Below are 14,447 nucleotides of genomic sequence, written 5' to 3'. Positions count from 1 at the left end.
ACAATTTATACAATACACACCCTACACTGTTACACACTCTCTGTCACTTGCTTATACGCAACTCTACACTTGTTGCTAGCCTACACACAACGCTAGCCGTCTGACACTGACGGCGCTGAACTAACACAGCCAACGACGTCTAGCAGCGCAATTATCAAGTGGAAACGACAGCGACGATGGCACGAGACGACAGCGATGATGGTGACGATCTTCAGCAACAACGACGAGGATGACGACCAGGATCCCACTCCAAACGACAGCCCCGAGCTCCTGCTGGGGGTTTCCTTTTATCCTGTTAGCGTGGCCTCGCTCTGCCCCGGCCACGTCCCCCTTCTGGAACCTACTAGTGGGCTCTCGACGTCTCCCTACCGTAACCTTTACCCGAGATTCCTCTCGGGTATATCACGTGGCCTGCTGTCAGTCAGGGCTGCTACAAGCTGCAGATCCCCTTCCCTGCCAGCAGCCAGTGCTATGCTAATTAGGACCAATTCTATGTCACTACACTAGTAACAAAACTAGCATATGCTACGGGCCCCGCACTTTCAATATAGTATTATACTGCCTTCAACTTTTATGAACGGCTGGGTGTTTAAGGTTAGCGATTTGTCGTATTATCTGGCTGTATAGCAAATGAAAAAATACAATTACTTTACTATGCAAGTTAAATATTTACGTGTTTTAATATTTACGTGTTTTTTTTTCAATTTAGGGCCCCTTCATAACATATGCTACAGGCCCCGCACTAGCTTAATCCGGCACTGGTCAACGCTGCATGTTTACTGGATAGCAATATATCGATTCACCCCGATTACGAAAGCCCACAGTACATGCATCCATTGTCGTGTAAAATAGTCACATTTTCTTGATGCATATATTGGTCAAGAATAATGACAGAGCGGGTGAGAGCCAAGGACTGGAACGCACCCGATAGGACGAACGTCTGCAGAGGAGACGGAGTGATGAATTCAGTTCTTGTGTAGATGCTGGTGCTTTGGGGAGGCCTTCATCCACCAGTGGATTGACCATGGCTGCTGAAAATGATTATATGGAGTGTAATGGGATTCACCTGATCCCAATAGCCACTAGAGGTGCTGCCATTCAAAGCAGTATTCAAGGCAATTTATTTTGTAATCAAAGCGCCAGCACAAATCATGGCAATTCCTCGAATCTGAAGGAAGTTGAATCGCCACAGGCTCCGCTTAGAAACTCTACTTGATCATCTAGCCCGGCAGTGGTGAACTATGCACACCTGTAATGAACTCTGTGGTCGCGAAACCTCCTTCCCGTGGGCGGTAGAGCAAAACAATGAAATTCTCCCGGGTTCGCCAGGAGAAGGCGGTAGAGCAGATGTGGACCCCGCCTGTTTGGTCTCTATGGGATGCAATGTTACCCCCTCGCACGCGTGCATTCGGTATCCCCCCTCATGTAAACACTCATTAATTGGCGGATAATCCTATAACATATACAGGACCGCAGAGCTTGGGCGGGGTGCGGGGGGATTTGGCACAGGTTAACTGTCTGCCTGGCTGCTGCTGCCTTCCTGCTCGCAAGCGGTTTCTCCTCCTCGCGCCTCTAAGTTCAAGAGCGACCAATAATGCTGTTACAAGTTGAAATCCCTGTTTTCTTGATGCCATGATTTGAAAAAAAGGACTCTGCAAAAGTCTTGATGAGTGCTGCCACCTAGAGGCATTGTGTACGATAGGACAAATTGTTCTTTACTTCATGGGACCTCCTTTGCTAGTGTAGTAACGCTTATGACTCGTTCACACCGGAGTTGGAGGCACACTTGTTTATTTAACACCATACGTTGTGACATACACACTGAGGGGGTATCGGCCCCCTCACCCGTCTATCTGAGGACACACCTCTAGGCTAACCCTAGCCTGCCTCTGAGTCCTCCTCTAATGGGCTAGGGGAGGCTATCTTGGCCCGACACTGGTCAGTCGGGCCCGGTACCCAGAGTCCAGACCAGCACTGGCTCTGGCTCTGGTACCACGCCACTGGCTCGAGCCTGCGCGGTCCTGATAAGGACGGCGTGCCAGGGGGAGACCAGGGCTCTATCTAGGACGTCTTCCTCTTCTCTTCTTAGCTAACACAACACTCCCGAGCCCTTCGATACATTCCCCTTTTATACCCAACCCCTCCCTGAGGGGTGGGGCCCCGGGGGATCATAATGACCGAATCGACCCCCCAGGGTGTCTGGCGCGGACGTCGCAGAGGGCACCTGCTCGTGCACACATGTAGCCCCGCCTACTGTGTTTGTTTACCATAGGCTGCCATGCATAACGGGCTCTCTCTCTAACACCCCTACATCACTCCCCCCCGCATAGCATGCAGCCGTCCCGGCTGCCAACATACAAAAATTTGACAATAAAGGTGCCTTCACCCCCTGACCGCGCGTGTGCCTCACTATTTTTGAACAATAACAGGAACCAGAACAAGAACGCAACAGCAAGATGAGAAAACAACCCGTCGCACCCCCCCCGAATAAATACGAATTCCGTAAAAAAACAGCCTATATACAATCAGCAGGGAACCCACCACGCACACACAACACACGGTGAAGCCAACATATGTACATCCGAGGAGTGGGGAACACACCACCCACACAACATCCAATGAACACAACAGCTATGTACACATTTTCCGGCCTCACAACAGTTTGCGCATTTTAGCGCGCGTCCTTGCAGCGGGCCCCTCACACGGGGTAACCGCGTGTGGCGGACCATCAGGTGGCAATTTTCCGTCTTGGGGTGAGCATTCATCCGACTCCGCGTGACCCTCGGTATCCGCAGGAGGGGTGATTGGGCGTGAGCCCGTCACTCCTGATGCACCTGAAGGTGGCACAGCCGGCAAGGCATTAGGTGAGAGCGACGGAGACGGACCCAGCGAGTCGGCCGACCCCCCACATGCTTGGCCACGCGCGTGTGAAGTGTGATTGTGTACCGCAGAGAAGGGTTTTAACCTAGAGGGGTGCACGAACCATCGCCGCTTCCCCCACTTGATGCGCACGCACTGCGGTCGTAACACCTCCACCACTTCCACAGGGCCCCGCCACGGCCGCACCAGTTTAGAGGAGGTTGCCAGTGGCACCTGGGGGCAGTGCAGCCATGCCTTGTCCCCCGGCTTCCACTGCAGCATGTGCGCTCGACTCAATCTGAGGCGCTCATTCGCCTTCTGACGGAGGTCAGAGTTTTGCATTGCAGCATCCCGTGCCTCGGTCAATTTGTCCAGATTAAATTTAACGTGGTCAGCCAGATTAGTTTTTCCCTGCGGCACGGGGATCTGCAACTGGGCACGAACAGGCGGGTCTGGTTCTCGGCCGTACATGAGGTAAAAGGGAGAAAACCCCGTAGCTGCATGGGGTGCCATCCGGTACGCCGCCAAGACCCCCTGAATTTGTAGGTCCCAATCCGTTTGCGAGTCCGAAACTTGTTGTGATAACATGGACGTGATGGTGCGATGCAACCGTTCGACCATCCCGTCAGTTTGTGGGTGATATGGGGAGGTCCGAATTTTCTTTGTGCCCAGGAGATCACAGACTTGTCTGAGTAGTTTACCGGAAAAATTTCTGCCCTGGTCGGTCAGCAGCCTCTCCGGAGCACCTTTGTCCAGGACATAACCCTGAACAAAGGCCTCCACGATGGCTGCTGCCGACTGGTTGGCCAGAGGCCAGGCCATAGGCCAGCGTGTAAAATACTCGACACCAGTCAACAAATATCTATTCCCCCTGGGGGTGGCGGGGAATGGTCCCAAAATGTCCAGAGCGACCAGCTCGTTTATCCTGGACACTTTGATCGATTGCAAGGGCGGGTTAGACTCCCGTGCCGGCGGTTTGCGTTGTGCACATCGAGGGCATGATCCCAACAAATCCCCAACATCCCTCGTCATGCCAGGCCAATAAAAATCAAGTTGCAGCAAGGCGAGAGTCTTTTGGGTCCCCAGGTGTAGGAGGCGCTCATGAGCGGCCCATACCACCCTGCCCCGCAACCCAGTAGGGACCACCAGCCGATGTCGACGCGACTTCCCGTCCCAATGCATCAGCAGGCCTTGGCACATTTCCCATGCGTCGGAACCACCTCTTTTTCCCCCCGCCGCACCGCCAACGCGACGTCGCCACCCGAGGAGGGACACATCCTCCATCTGGAGGCGCCCCCAGTCAATGACGGGCAACCCCAACAGGGAATCTTTGCCCTGTTGTTCGATCGAATTAGTAACTACTGTATCGTCGTCGTTGGCGGCCGCCAAGACAGGAACCGATGTGTCCCCTGGAGGTCTGCAACGTCCAGACCCCAGGAGGCATGCACACTCGGAGGTGGTTGGCAAGCGCGACAGAGCGTCCGCGTTGGTGTGGCGAACGCCCTTACGGTATGTGGTTTGGAAATCGTAGTCCTGGAGGACCTCCAACCATCGGGACAATTGTCCCGATGGCTGTTGAACCCTCAGGGCGTACTGCAGTGCCGCATGATCTGTGCGGACGGTGAAATGCCGACCGTACAGATATGGGCGATACTGTTGGATGAAATGGACAATTGCCAACAGTTCCCTACGGGTGACACAATATCGTTGCTCCGCTGGAGACAACACCCGACTGCCGTACGCAACCACACGTTCCACGCCGTCAACCACCTGGGAGAGCACGCCCCCAATACCCGTGTTGCTCGCATCGGTGTCGAGCAAGAATGGTTTTGAAAAATCAGGGTAAATCAGGGGAGGAGCGTTTACCAAAGCGTCCCGAAGGGAGCAAAAAGCAGCTTCCTCCTCCCGACCCCAGCAGAACCTAACCCCTTTTGATGTTAAAGCGTGTAGGGGTTTTGCTATAGTCGCAAAATTAGCGACGAAGCGTCTATAATACGACGCAAACCCAATAAAACTCCTAACCTCTCCCACTGAGGTGGGAGTCGGCCAGGAGCTTACACACTGCGTTTTGGCGGGATCGGTAGAAATACCTGAGCGTCCCACGATGTGCCCCAAATAACGCACCGACTCGCGTAACAAATGGCATTTTTGGGGCTTAAATTTCAAATTAGCAGCCCGCATCTTTAGGAAAACCGCCCGCAACCTCTGGAGATGTTCATCAAAAGTTTTGCCAAAGACAATAACGTCATCCAAATAAATCAGGCACGACTCCCATTGCAATCCAGCCAAAACCAATTCCATCAACCGCTGGAAAGTTGCCGGCGCTGAGTGTAAGCCCATCGGCAACCGGTTGAATTGAAACAGGCCGTGCGGAGTACGGAAAGCAGTTTTAGGCTTTGAATCATCGTCCAGAGGAAGCTGCCAGAATCCCGAAAGTAAGTCCAATGTGGAGAAGAATCGCGCTCCCGCCAAGGCGTCAAGCGATTCGTCCATCCGTGGGAGCGGGTATGCGTCGGCAACCGTAATTTTGTTAAGGCGCCGAAAGTCAACGCAAAACCGCAACGAACCGTCCTGCTTCTTAACCAGGACGATCGGCGCTCCCCAAGGGCTGTTGGAGGGAGAAATGATGTCGGCGGCTAGCATGTCATCAACAGCCGATTTGACATGGTCCTTTTCGGCGGGACTCAACCGAAAAGGATTCTGGCGTATTGGCGCGCTGTCACCCGTATCAATATGGTGACGCAGCAGATTAGTGCAGCCCAAATCGTATTTATCTCGACTGAAAACGTCGGAGAATTCCCTTAGTAGTGTCTTAAGACGTTGACGCTCTAAATTTGACAGGTCCGTCGATCCCGCACAAAGCGCCTCGAGCCACCCTTCATCGCTGTCCGAATGTGGTCGCGGTGCAGGGACAGCGCCGACATGACTCGCGACGGGTTCCTCACAGGGCACCGGCGTTGCGTGAGCAAGCACGGTCCCCTGTGGGACCACCACCGTCTGCGAGCCCACATTGAGGACCGCGATGAAGGGTTCTCCTTCCCCTCTCACTATGGTCTGGGCCGGGAGTAAATCAGGTCCACTGACCCCGGCCCTAGACGGTCCCAACAGAACCCCTTGAGCCCCAATGCCCTTAGCGAAGGGCCGCCGAAGTTTCAAAGGAATCAACATTTGCGCCCCCGGAGGAACGCGCACCGTTCTATCTACGAACGCCGGCACCGTCGCGAACGCCGTCCGGCTCGTAGCGGGGGATGGCAGAAACGCCATGCGTCGGCCCGATGGGAGCTCAATGCATCCCTGGTCGATTAATATCCTAATCGGCATTTTGGCCAGGAAGTCCGTCCCCAGCAGGCACGGAACCGCCAGCGAGGAGGAAACAAAAATCGGCCCAGACAATTTAATATCCCCGACACAAATTTGGGCACGAATTTGTCCGATGATGCCAAGTGAACCCCCGTTAGCAGCAAAGAATGGCACGTTAACAGGCATCAAAGGACGGCTTTGGGCAGGGAGAATGTTATAAATCAACTCCGAAATAATGGTCGCCGATGCTCCTGTATCGACCAGGATGCGCACCTCGACCCCATCGATGTGGCCCACAACGGCCGACGACCCTGACGACGCGGCTACAACCCGATGGGCCAACACGGACCACTGGCTGGGTTCAATCTGAGTACCCAGAGCGGTGCGTGTTGGTGCCATGGTACGCGATATTGGCCCCCCCTTCGCTGCGGTGTTTGAGTGTGTGACGGGCGTGTGCGTGGGCCAAGCATGAGGGGTGCCGCGACTCGCCGGATTATGATGGTGGAGCTTGTGACGAGGGCCGGCGTCCCGTTGAGGTGTCGTCCTGCGCTGCCCAGGAGAGCGGCACCCCGAGGCGACGTGGCCCCGGAAGCCGCAGTTGTAACAGCGTGGAAGCGCTGGTGACGACGATGGATGTTGTAGACGGCTTGAACCGGCCCGGTCCTCCCGTACTCCCGCTCCATGCTGCCGTTGATGGTCGATGGCGCAAACCTCTTCCGCCGGGAGGGTGGCTGCAGCGACGGCACGCCCGCTCGCCGCCTTGCTGGCCTTCCGTCGTTGAGAGGACAGGTTTGCGTGGAGAAGACGGGCCGCTTGGAGGGAGCACATCTCTGCATCGTCCTGTGCGACAATGACGATGTCTAAGTCGTCCGCCAGCAAAAGTATCTTCTCTGTCACCATGGCGTCGACACCCTCGTCATCCATTCGTGGAAAGGCCTCCTTCGCCAGTGCCAGGAGGCTTGTGCGGTACGCCAGGGGCGACTCCTTCGTCCCCCGCTGGCGATCGTAAAAGAGTTGGCGACAGTCCGATGGTGGACCATATACCGCCGACAGCACCTGCATCGCCTTCCGCAGCGTGGAGCGCCTCTCCTTCGAAGCCGATGTTAGAGTGGCGAGGGCGTCGCTGTCGAGAAGTGCTGGCAGCGCGCGGAGAGCCTCGGCGTCTGTCCACTGTGCCATCTCCTGGTGAGCGAGGAAGCGCCGCTGGAAGCCGCCCCAGTCACCATCCTCGCCCACAAATTCCTTGAGTGGAGGTAGCCGCTGATGTAAGGCAGCGGCTGCAGAGGAAGAACGCACTCCCTCGTCCGCCTCACTCAAGTCAGCGTCGGCACGAACCAGCAATGGCATCGCCGGTCGCACCCGTGGTGACGTTCCGCCCGTTGGTGGTGACGCGGCAGGTACTGTACTCCCGCCGTTGGACGCGATGCTTAGAGCGGCCACGCCCTCAACAGCAGCTGCGGCGATGGCGGGAGTTTCAAAATGTTGCTCCGTGGAAATGGCGGGAAGGCGCTGTGATCGTCGGCTGCCGTTGCCCCGTGGCGGTCCCGCAGCCCCCAGCTGCGTGATGGTGTCGAGCATGGCGGCTGCGGCGTACAGCAGCTCGGTCAGCTTCGCGTGCGCCTCCCTCAGCCCCTCCATCGACGGCTCCCCTTCCTCCAGCTGCTGTGGCGTGGATGCGCCCAGCCCCGGCTGGTCGATGGCATCTTCAGCCGTCTCGGGCCCTCCGACTGCAGTGGTGTCTTCTGCCTCTGGTACCCCGACTCGAGTCGTCCGGCGTGTATCCATGTTCGTACTTTGTTTCACTTCTGACGCCAGATGTAGTAACGCTTATGACTCGTTCACACCGGAGTTGGAGGCACACTTGTTTATTTAACACCATACGTTGTGACATACACACTGAGGGGGTATCGGCCCCCTCACCCGTCTATCTGAGGACACACCTCTAGGCTAACCCTAGCCTGCCTCTGAGTCCTCCTCTAATGGGCTAGGGGAGGCTATCTTGGCCCGACACTGGTCAGTCGGGCCCGGTACCCAGAGTCCAGACCAGCACTGGCTCTGGCTCTGGTACCACGCCACTGGCTCGAGCCTGCGCGGTCCTGATAAGGACGGCGTGCCAGGGGGAGACCAGGGCTCTATCTAGGACGTCTTCCTCTTCTCTTCTTAGCTAACACAACACTCCCGAGCCCTTCGATACATTCCCCTTTTATACCCAACCCCTCCCTGAGGGGTGGGGCCCCGGGGGATCATAATGACCGAATCGACCCCCCAGGGTGTCTGGCGCGGACGTCGCAGAGGGCACCTGCTCGTGCACACATGTAGCCCCGCCTACTGTGTTTGTTTACCATAGGCTGCCATGCATAACGGGCTCTCTCTCTAACACCCCTACACTAGTACCAAAAAATGATAATAGGTTTTCCCATTGACAAGGCTCAAAAGAACGCTGTCTCTGGCGTGGACCAATCAGTTTCAAGGACAATGCATACATTATCAGAGTATGTTTTTTTGTTTGCATTCTGACCACAAGCATTGTGGTTAATGCAGACATGATTCCTTGTTGCCAGACAAAAGGGAGAACACCTATTATCATGTTCTTTACTTGCTTATGCGGGATCTAATCCATTTATTATAATTAAGAAGACAATCCGGTTCTTTCACAAGATGTCCCTCAACATAATAAAATAAAAGTATGCTTATGCCCCCCCCCTCCCCACCAGCCTGCTTGGCTGACTCGATGTGAAAACATTTTCATTTGTTGCGTCGAGGGATAGATATTGGAAGAGGAGCGGATCGGCTTCTCATTTTGCTACTCATATTCTCACATTTCAAACATATTGTTTTGTAATCTGTTTCAAACAGATTGTTTTATAATACGTTTGAAATGGGGGTGGCAAGAGGCACCTACCCGCGTACTGGTGATTCGATAATTTGCCACGAATCTCGATCGCAATGCGTTGAGTGATTACATTTTTTTGGAACATTGGTGTGGTTGTCAGCAACAGCATGGGTGACGACCTCATTCCCAACAACGTTATGCCAATCGAAAAACAGTGATGCTTGGACATGTAATTCGACGCATCCGTCGTGAGATTAAGAATCACTGTCCATCAATGAATTAGCACGCCCAATTTACACCATGTTTAACTGTAGCACTCCTCCCTCCACCCCCGTCAACCATGTAACGTTGAGGAAACGTTGAGATAACGTTGCTCCAACGTTGATTCAACTTTAAAAGTTTACTCGGAGAGCATATTCTGCAAAATAAAAGTATGCGGTAAATGCAGATATACTAGGGTTCACATTCCAGTAAAATCAACGCTAAGCATATTACATTGCAAATGAGGTTGTGTTGGCTAATCCCTTTCAAAATAGTTTTTGCAAAACATTGTGGAATATTAGAATGACGATCACACACACACGAAGCGAACACAGGCGCAATAAACCACGAACGATTTTATCAAGACCCATGAAAACAAACTAATTGACAACATTGTTGAGATTTGTTTCGATCTGTCTACACTCCGCGATTCCAACTGCAGGCTTGCCAAACCCTACAAGTTGCTTATCATTAATTTCTCGGCTGTAGAGATTTAATTTTATTACAATCAATATCGCCCTTGAGGCCCTAGACATTGTTCCCATTCTTGCAAGTACAAAGTCACCGTAAGGCGTGCTGAGCTGCCGTAGGGTAACTGTGGGCACACTGGACTTGCCATCCAGAAGTCCGCCAGTTCGATTCTATTTCCTGGAGCGGCAGTTGAAACGGTGAGATACGTTTTATTTAATTTGATAGTTGATTTTCATATTCTTGGTTCGTTCGGTAAAGTCACGTAGAAAGGAAATAATAAAATAATAATAAAACAATTCAATTCTCACGACGTTTCGATTGCTTGTGATGCAATCGAAACGTCGTGAGAATTTTATTGTATTTACCCAAATACAGTATTATTTCATATTAAGCCTAACACCATGCGGTGTATACGTTCGCACATGCCAATCAGTGCGCATTCATTGCTCAACTTACACTGGATTCTCCGGCGCTTGGTTTAATGATACCGTCAGTTTCGGAGTCAACATTTAAACTCTCGGACTGTTGCCATTCAGCTGAAAGGTTTTCGTACATTCACGTGGCATAGGATTATTTTGACTTAAGGAAAGCATGCATGATATTTTGGCATCGATTTGTGTTTTTATAATGAAATTACCTCTTCTGAGTGGTTTAATCCAATAATTTTACGTGCAGTGCCCTCGTCATGAGATTTGTTTCCCCTCTGGCTATGAAAGACTTATCAATATTTCCTAAAAAAAAACTAAAATAACTTTTGAGTTGTTTAATGAACATTTTTAAAACACCCCTCCTCTTGGTATGAAACGAAAAGCCATCAATAATACAACTTAAAGATTTACTCCGAAAATAAACTAAATTAGGTTAAATGAATTTCTACAAATTAATCATATGGACATTATTTATGAAACCCTTTAGACAATACCGTACAATGCAGTATTGAAATGTGAATTCGACAGAACTCATTTAACAAGTAAATGAAAGTCCTTGGAAAAAGACTCCATGTTATACATTGCAATTAAAAATAATGAAATTAATTGCACTTTTCCTACTTAAAAAAATACATTTATTCCAAACGTCTGCGATCATGGATAGGCTAATTCTACAAGCCGAAAAGTAACAACTTGTTGTCGGCTTTGCTTTCACAAATTAATGTGAAAAAGGCCACATGTAAGATAAAAATAGTAATGGTCAGCAGTTTGCCTTAATTGCTATAACTTTTGCTCTGAACATGGTTAGAATTTATAAAAACAAATGATATAGCGTACAGTATTGTTGTCACCAGCACGCTATCGAAATATACTGCATCGAAAGTCAATAAATAGAATGAAGTCAACGATATAATGCCAAATCATGAGTGGCAGTTGCATCACTTTGGTTAAAGTTGTGAGCAGAGGCGGTGTTGAATATCAAGCAAAATACAATTTGTCATGGAATTTGTAAAGCACCAACTTCCATAACACCCTCATCCTATTATTCCAGACGTCTATACAATCAGATTCCCACCCTAACACTCGTCACGCCTCACCTCACCTCCACTATCCCCATCTCCTGCCAAAATCACCCCCCACATTGTTTTAACATCGGTCACCCTAAACCCTCATCCCACTACTCACCATTCCTGCCCCTCCTCAAAACCCATAACGGAGGAATCAAATCTGGCTGTCACCTGATGAAGCTAGTTGTAATCACTGGCGAAACGTCGTACTCAGATTGTAAATGTTGTGGCTTGGCTCTCCAACACACCGGTGTGCTGCACTAGTGACGAATTGGCCACGTTCTGTTTACGTGACAACCCTTACTCGTTGGCTGTGTCGGGTGGTGGCGGGTTTAACGACACATTTATATATTTACGCGATCTAACCCCCCCCCCTCCATTATGGACGAATCACGTGCAGCCCTTTGTCAGTCCAGTTTGACTAGGGCCTCGCCACGCTGTGAGGTTTGTGGGGGTTATTTGACCATACTTCACCATGCTGGTCAGTGTGGGTCGCTGAAGATGGGGAGTATAGACTCCGCAAAAACCCTCACCCAGAGCCTCACGTCTCCCATCAACTCACCCATTCACCATTACGCTCATTCTGCACGCACCTTACACAGAGCCTTCACAGTGACACTCACCGCTCACCCATATGCTCACTGTAAGAGATGTATTAGATGTAAAATCACCAGTTATCCAAGCAATGGTTGAGCGATTAATTAATGGAACTGTAAGTGATGTGATGAGACATTCGCAGTTTCACGCACCAAAGATCCCCAGAATAGCCTTAACAGACTATAGGGGAAAGTGCTGTTAGCGAACACCTATGAAGGCCGGAACGGTACACGAGGGGGTGGATGGCCAGCACCACGCCCGACCGCCTTTGTCTCCCCAGTGGCGATGTTTACACACCGCACCAGGTACTCATTTGAGGGCGAGTCGACCTAGCGGAGGCCCAGGACCGCTTCAGATAATCGTCACCGGTGTTGACCGTGAATCAAACCTGGGACGCCAGGTTCATAGCGCAGCACGCTAACCGCTACGCCACCGCTACCCACTCCCCCGACGCACACACAGACACACACAGACACACAACAACAACCGCCATTCGCCACTAAGTGACGGTGACGTCTCCAGAACGCTTGTGCCAGGCCATGTGCACCTTGAGGCCACGTGAAGTGTCGAACGCCCGCTGGCAGGAGGTCACGGGGCAGACCCAGATTCCACAGGTCGACTGACTGAGATGACCGAGATGACTGGCTGATGCACCACCTGTGCCCCCTACTGTGCCAACTTGCTGTGCTTTAGACACCCGGCGCTCCGCTCGTTGTTGTGAGCGTCGCTCCTTCGCCCTCCGTTGTTGTTGGAGGGCGACTGCCTCCAACCGCCCAGTAGCGTCCTTCACGAGCCTCCTCCACAGAGGCCGATCTTGACACCGCTGGTACGTCATCGGCAAGTCCACTCAGCTCCACGTACTCCTGTACCACATCACTCCATCTCTTCTCTAGCCCGTGCCGTGCCCGTTTAGCCCCCTCGATCCGGCCGAACAAAAACTGCTTGGCCATGCGGTGGCTGGGTATGCGGGCTACATGACCCAGCCAACGCAGCCTTGTCTGCCGGAGGAGGTCACCGATGGGACTTTGTCCACATCTTTCAAGTATTTGTGAGCTCCTCACACAATCCAGCCTGTTTAACCCCAGGATGGATCGTAGGCAGGCCAGCCTAAATGTTTCTAACCGGTGAAGATGTTCCATTAGGGGTGTCCACGTTTCGCAAGCATAGAGAAGGGAGGGAATGACCGTGGCCGAGAAGACCTGAAGCTTCGTGCGGAGTGATAGACCAGGTAGCTTTCACACAGCATTACGCAACCGATGAAAAGATAATGCCACTCGACTGATTCGGAGTGAGACCTCTGCTGTTAAACCAGAGCCGGTCATGAGAACACTGTCCAGGTATGGGAAACTCTCCACTCTCTCCACAACTGCCCCATCACCAATTGGGAGTTGTGGGGGTGGAGTGCCCGGTGGTACAAAGACCCAGGCAGGTGCTTCGTTTTGGTGGGGCTGATGGTAAGGCCCCACCTCTTAGTGGCACACTCCAGTGTTAGCAGCAGCGCCTCCAACTCCTCCTTTGAGTGAGCCGCAATTACCAGGTCATTGGCATACATAACGTGGTTGAGCAATGGGGAGCCATCCCTTGACTGCACCCGGGCATCGATCAGCCTCCCATTGTATCTGTACCATATGGAAATTCCCCCGGTACAGCTATTGAAGGCTTCACGAACTACGTGATCAAAATAGATGTTAAATAATGTGGGAGCCAGAGGACAACCCTGTCGCACCCCAAGGTGAACAGGGAATGGCTCCGACTCCCGGCCACGTAGTTTTACCCGGGCCCGCTCACCATCATGAAGGTCCTTAATGATCGTGAACAGCGGGTCAGGGACTCCGAAAGCACGATGAATAACCCAGAGCCCAGGCCTACTGATGGTATCATAGGCATTGACCAGGTCAATAAAGCAGAGATGTAAGTCTTGTTGGAATTCCCTACACCTCTGCTGTAGCAGACGGACAGAAAATATGGCATCTGTGCAGGACCGCCCTTTCCTGAAACCACATTGGGGCTCCGCAAGCCCCTCCTCAGCGTGCCTAGCAAGGCGATGTTGAATAATCATTGCCAGGACCTTTCCCGGCACACAGACACACACACAGACACGCACACAGACACAGCCCATCCTCATCTTAGCCCCCCCCCTCCCCCCGAATTCCTCCCCGCTCCCGCACAGCTCCAGGATCGGCGAAGTTGGCTGCTCTCCGCGTGGTGAATGTAAACAAACAGTCAAACACCCCCCCCCCACGCACACACACCTCAGCAGATCTGTGACCTTAGGCACGAGTATTCGCGTTTGTCGTTGAATCGACGTTTTGGCGTTCTACCGTCTCGTCGGCTTTATTTCTGGACGTTTTGTGTGGAGTCGCCCTGGCCGCCGTCATGACTCTTGTTGGCCTGAGTGTAATCTAGATTTGAAGTTTTCGTTACTGCAGGGACCCATACTCTTTGGTTCTTTCGGTAAAGTCACGTAGGTAGAAAATAAGTCTGAGTGTAACTCCCGCCAGAGGTGTGCCGTGAACGGTTTCTCATACGCTTGAATCGCCACGATGATCGATTTTCATCGATAGTTGACAATAGTGGATAGACCCGCGTAAATAACACAATCATTGATTACACAACCCATCGGAAGGGAGA

General features: G+C 52.1%; 1 protein-coding gene across 1 annotated transcript; it reads right to left on the bottom strand.

Moving 5' to 3' along the window:
- Positions 1 to 1,774: 1,774 nt before the first annotated feature.
- On the bottom strand, positions 1,775 to 8,544 carry LOC144719155 (uncharacterized). The gene is made up of 2 exons (XM_078595027.1): positions 6,649 to 8,544; positions 1,775 to 2,834 (listed from the first exon to the last, which is right to left on the bottom strand). The coding sequence occupies exons 1-2, from the start codon at positions 7,942 to 7,944 to the stop codon at positions 2,820 to 2,822; spliced, it is 1,311 nt and encodes a 436-aa protein (XP_078451153.1). The 5' UTR covers positions 7,945 to 8,544; the 3' UTR covers positions 1,775 to 2,819.
- Positions 8,545 to 14,447: the final 5,903 nt, after the last annotated feature.

The sequence above is a fragment of the Lampetra planeri genome, chromosome 5 (assembly GCF_965212315.1).
Source record: "Lampetra planeri chromosome 5, kcLamPlan1.2.h2, whole genome shotgun sequence".
In the NCBI taxonomy this organism is placed as follows: Eukaryota; Metazoa; Chordata; class Hyperoartia; order Petromyzontiformes; family Petromyzontidae; genus Lampetra; species Lampetra planeri.
This window is presented reverse-complemented; position numbering and strand designations above follow the sequence as displayed.

Coding starts and splice junctions, on each gene's coding strand:
- LOC144719155 (XM_078595027.1), bottom strand. CDS start 7,944: ATGGATACACGCCGGACGACTCGAGTCGGGGTACCAGAGGCAGAAGAC.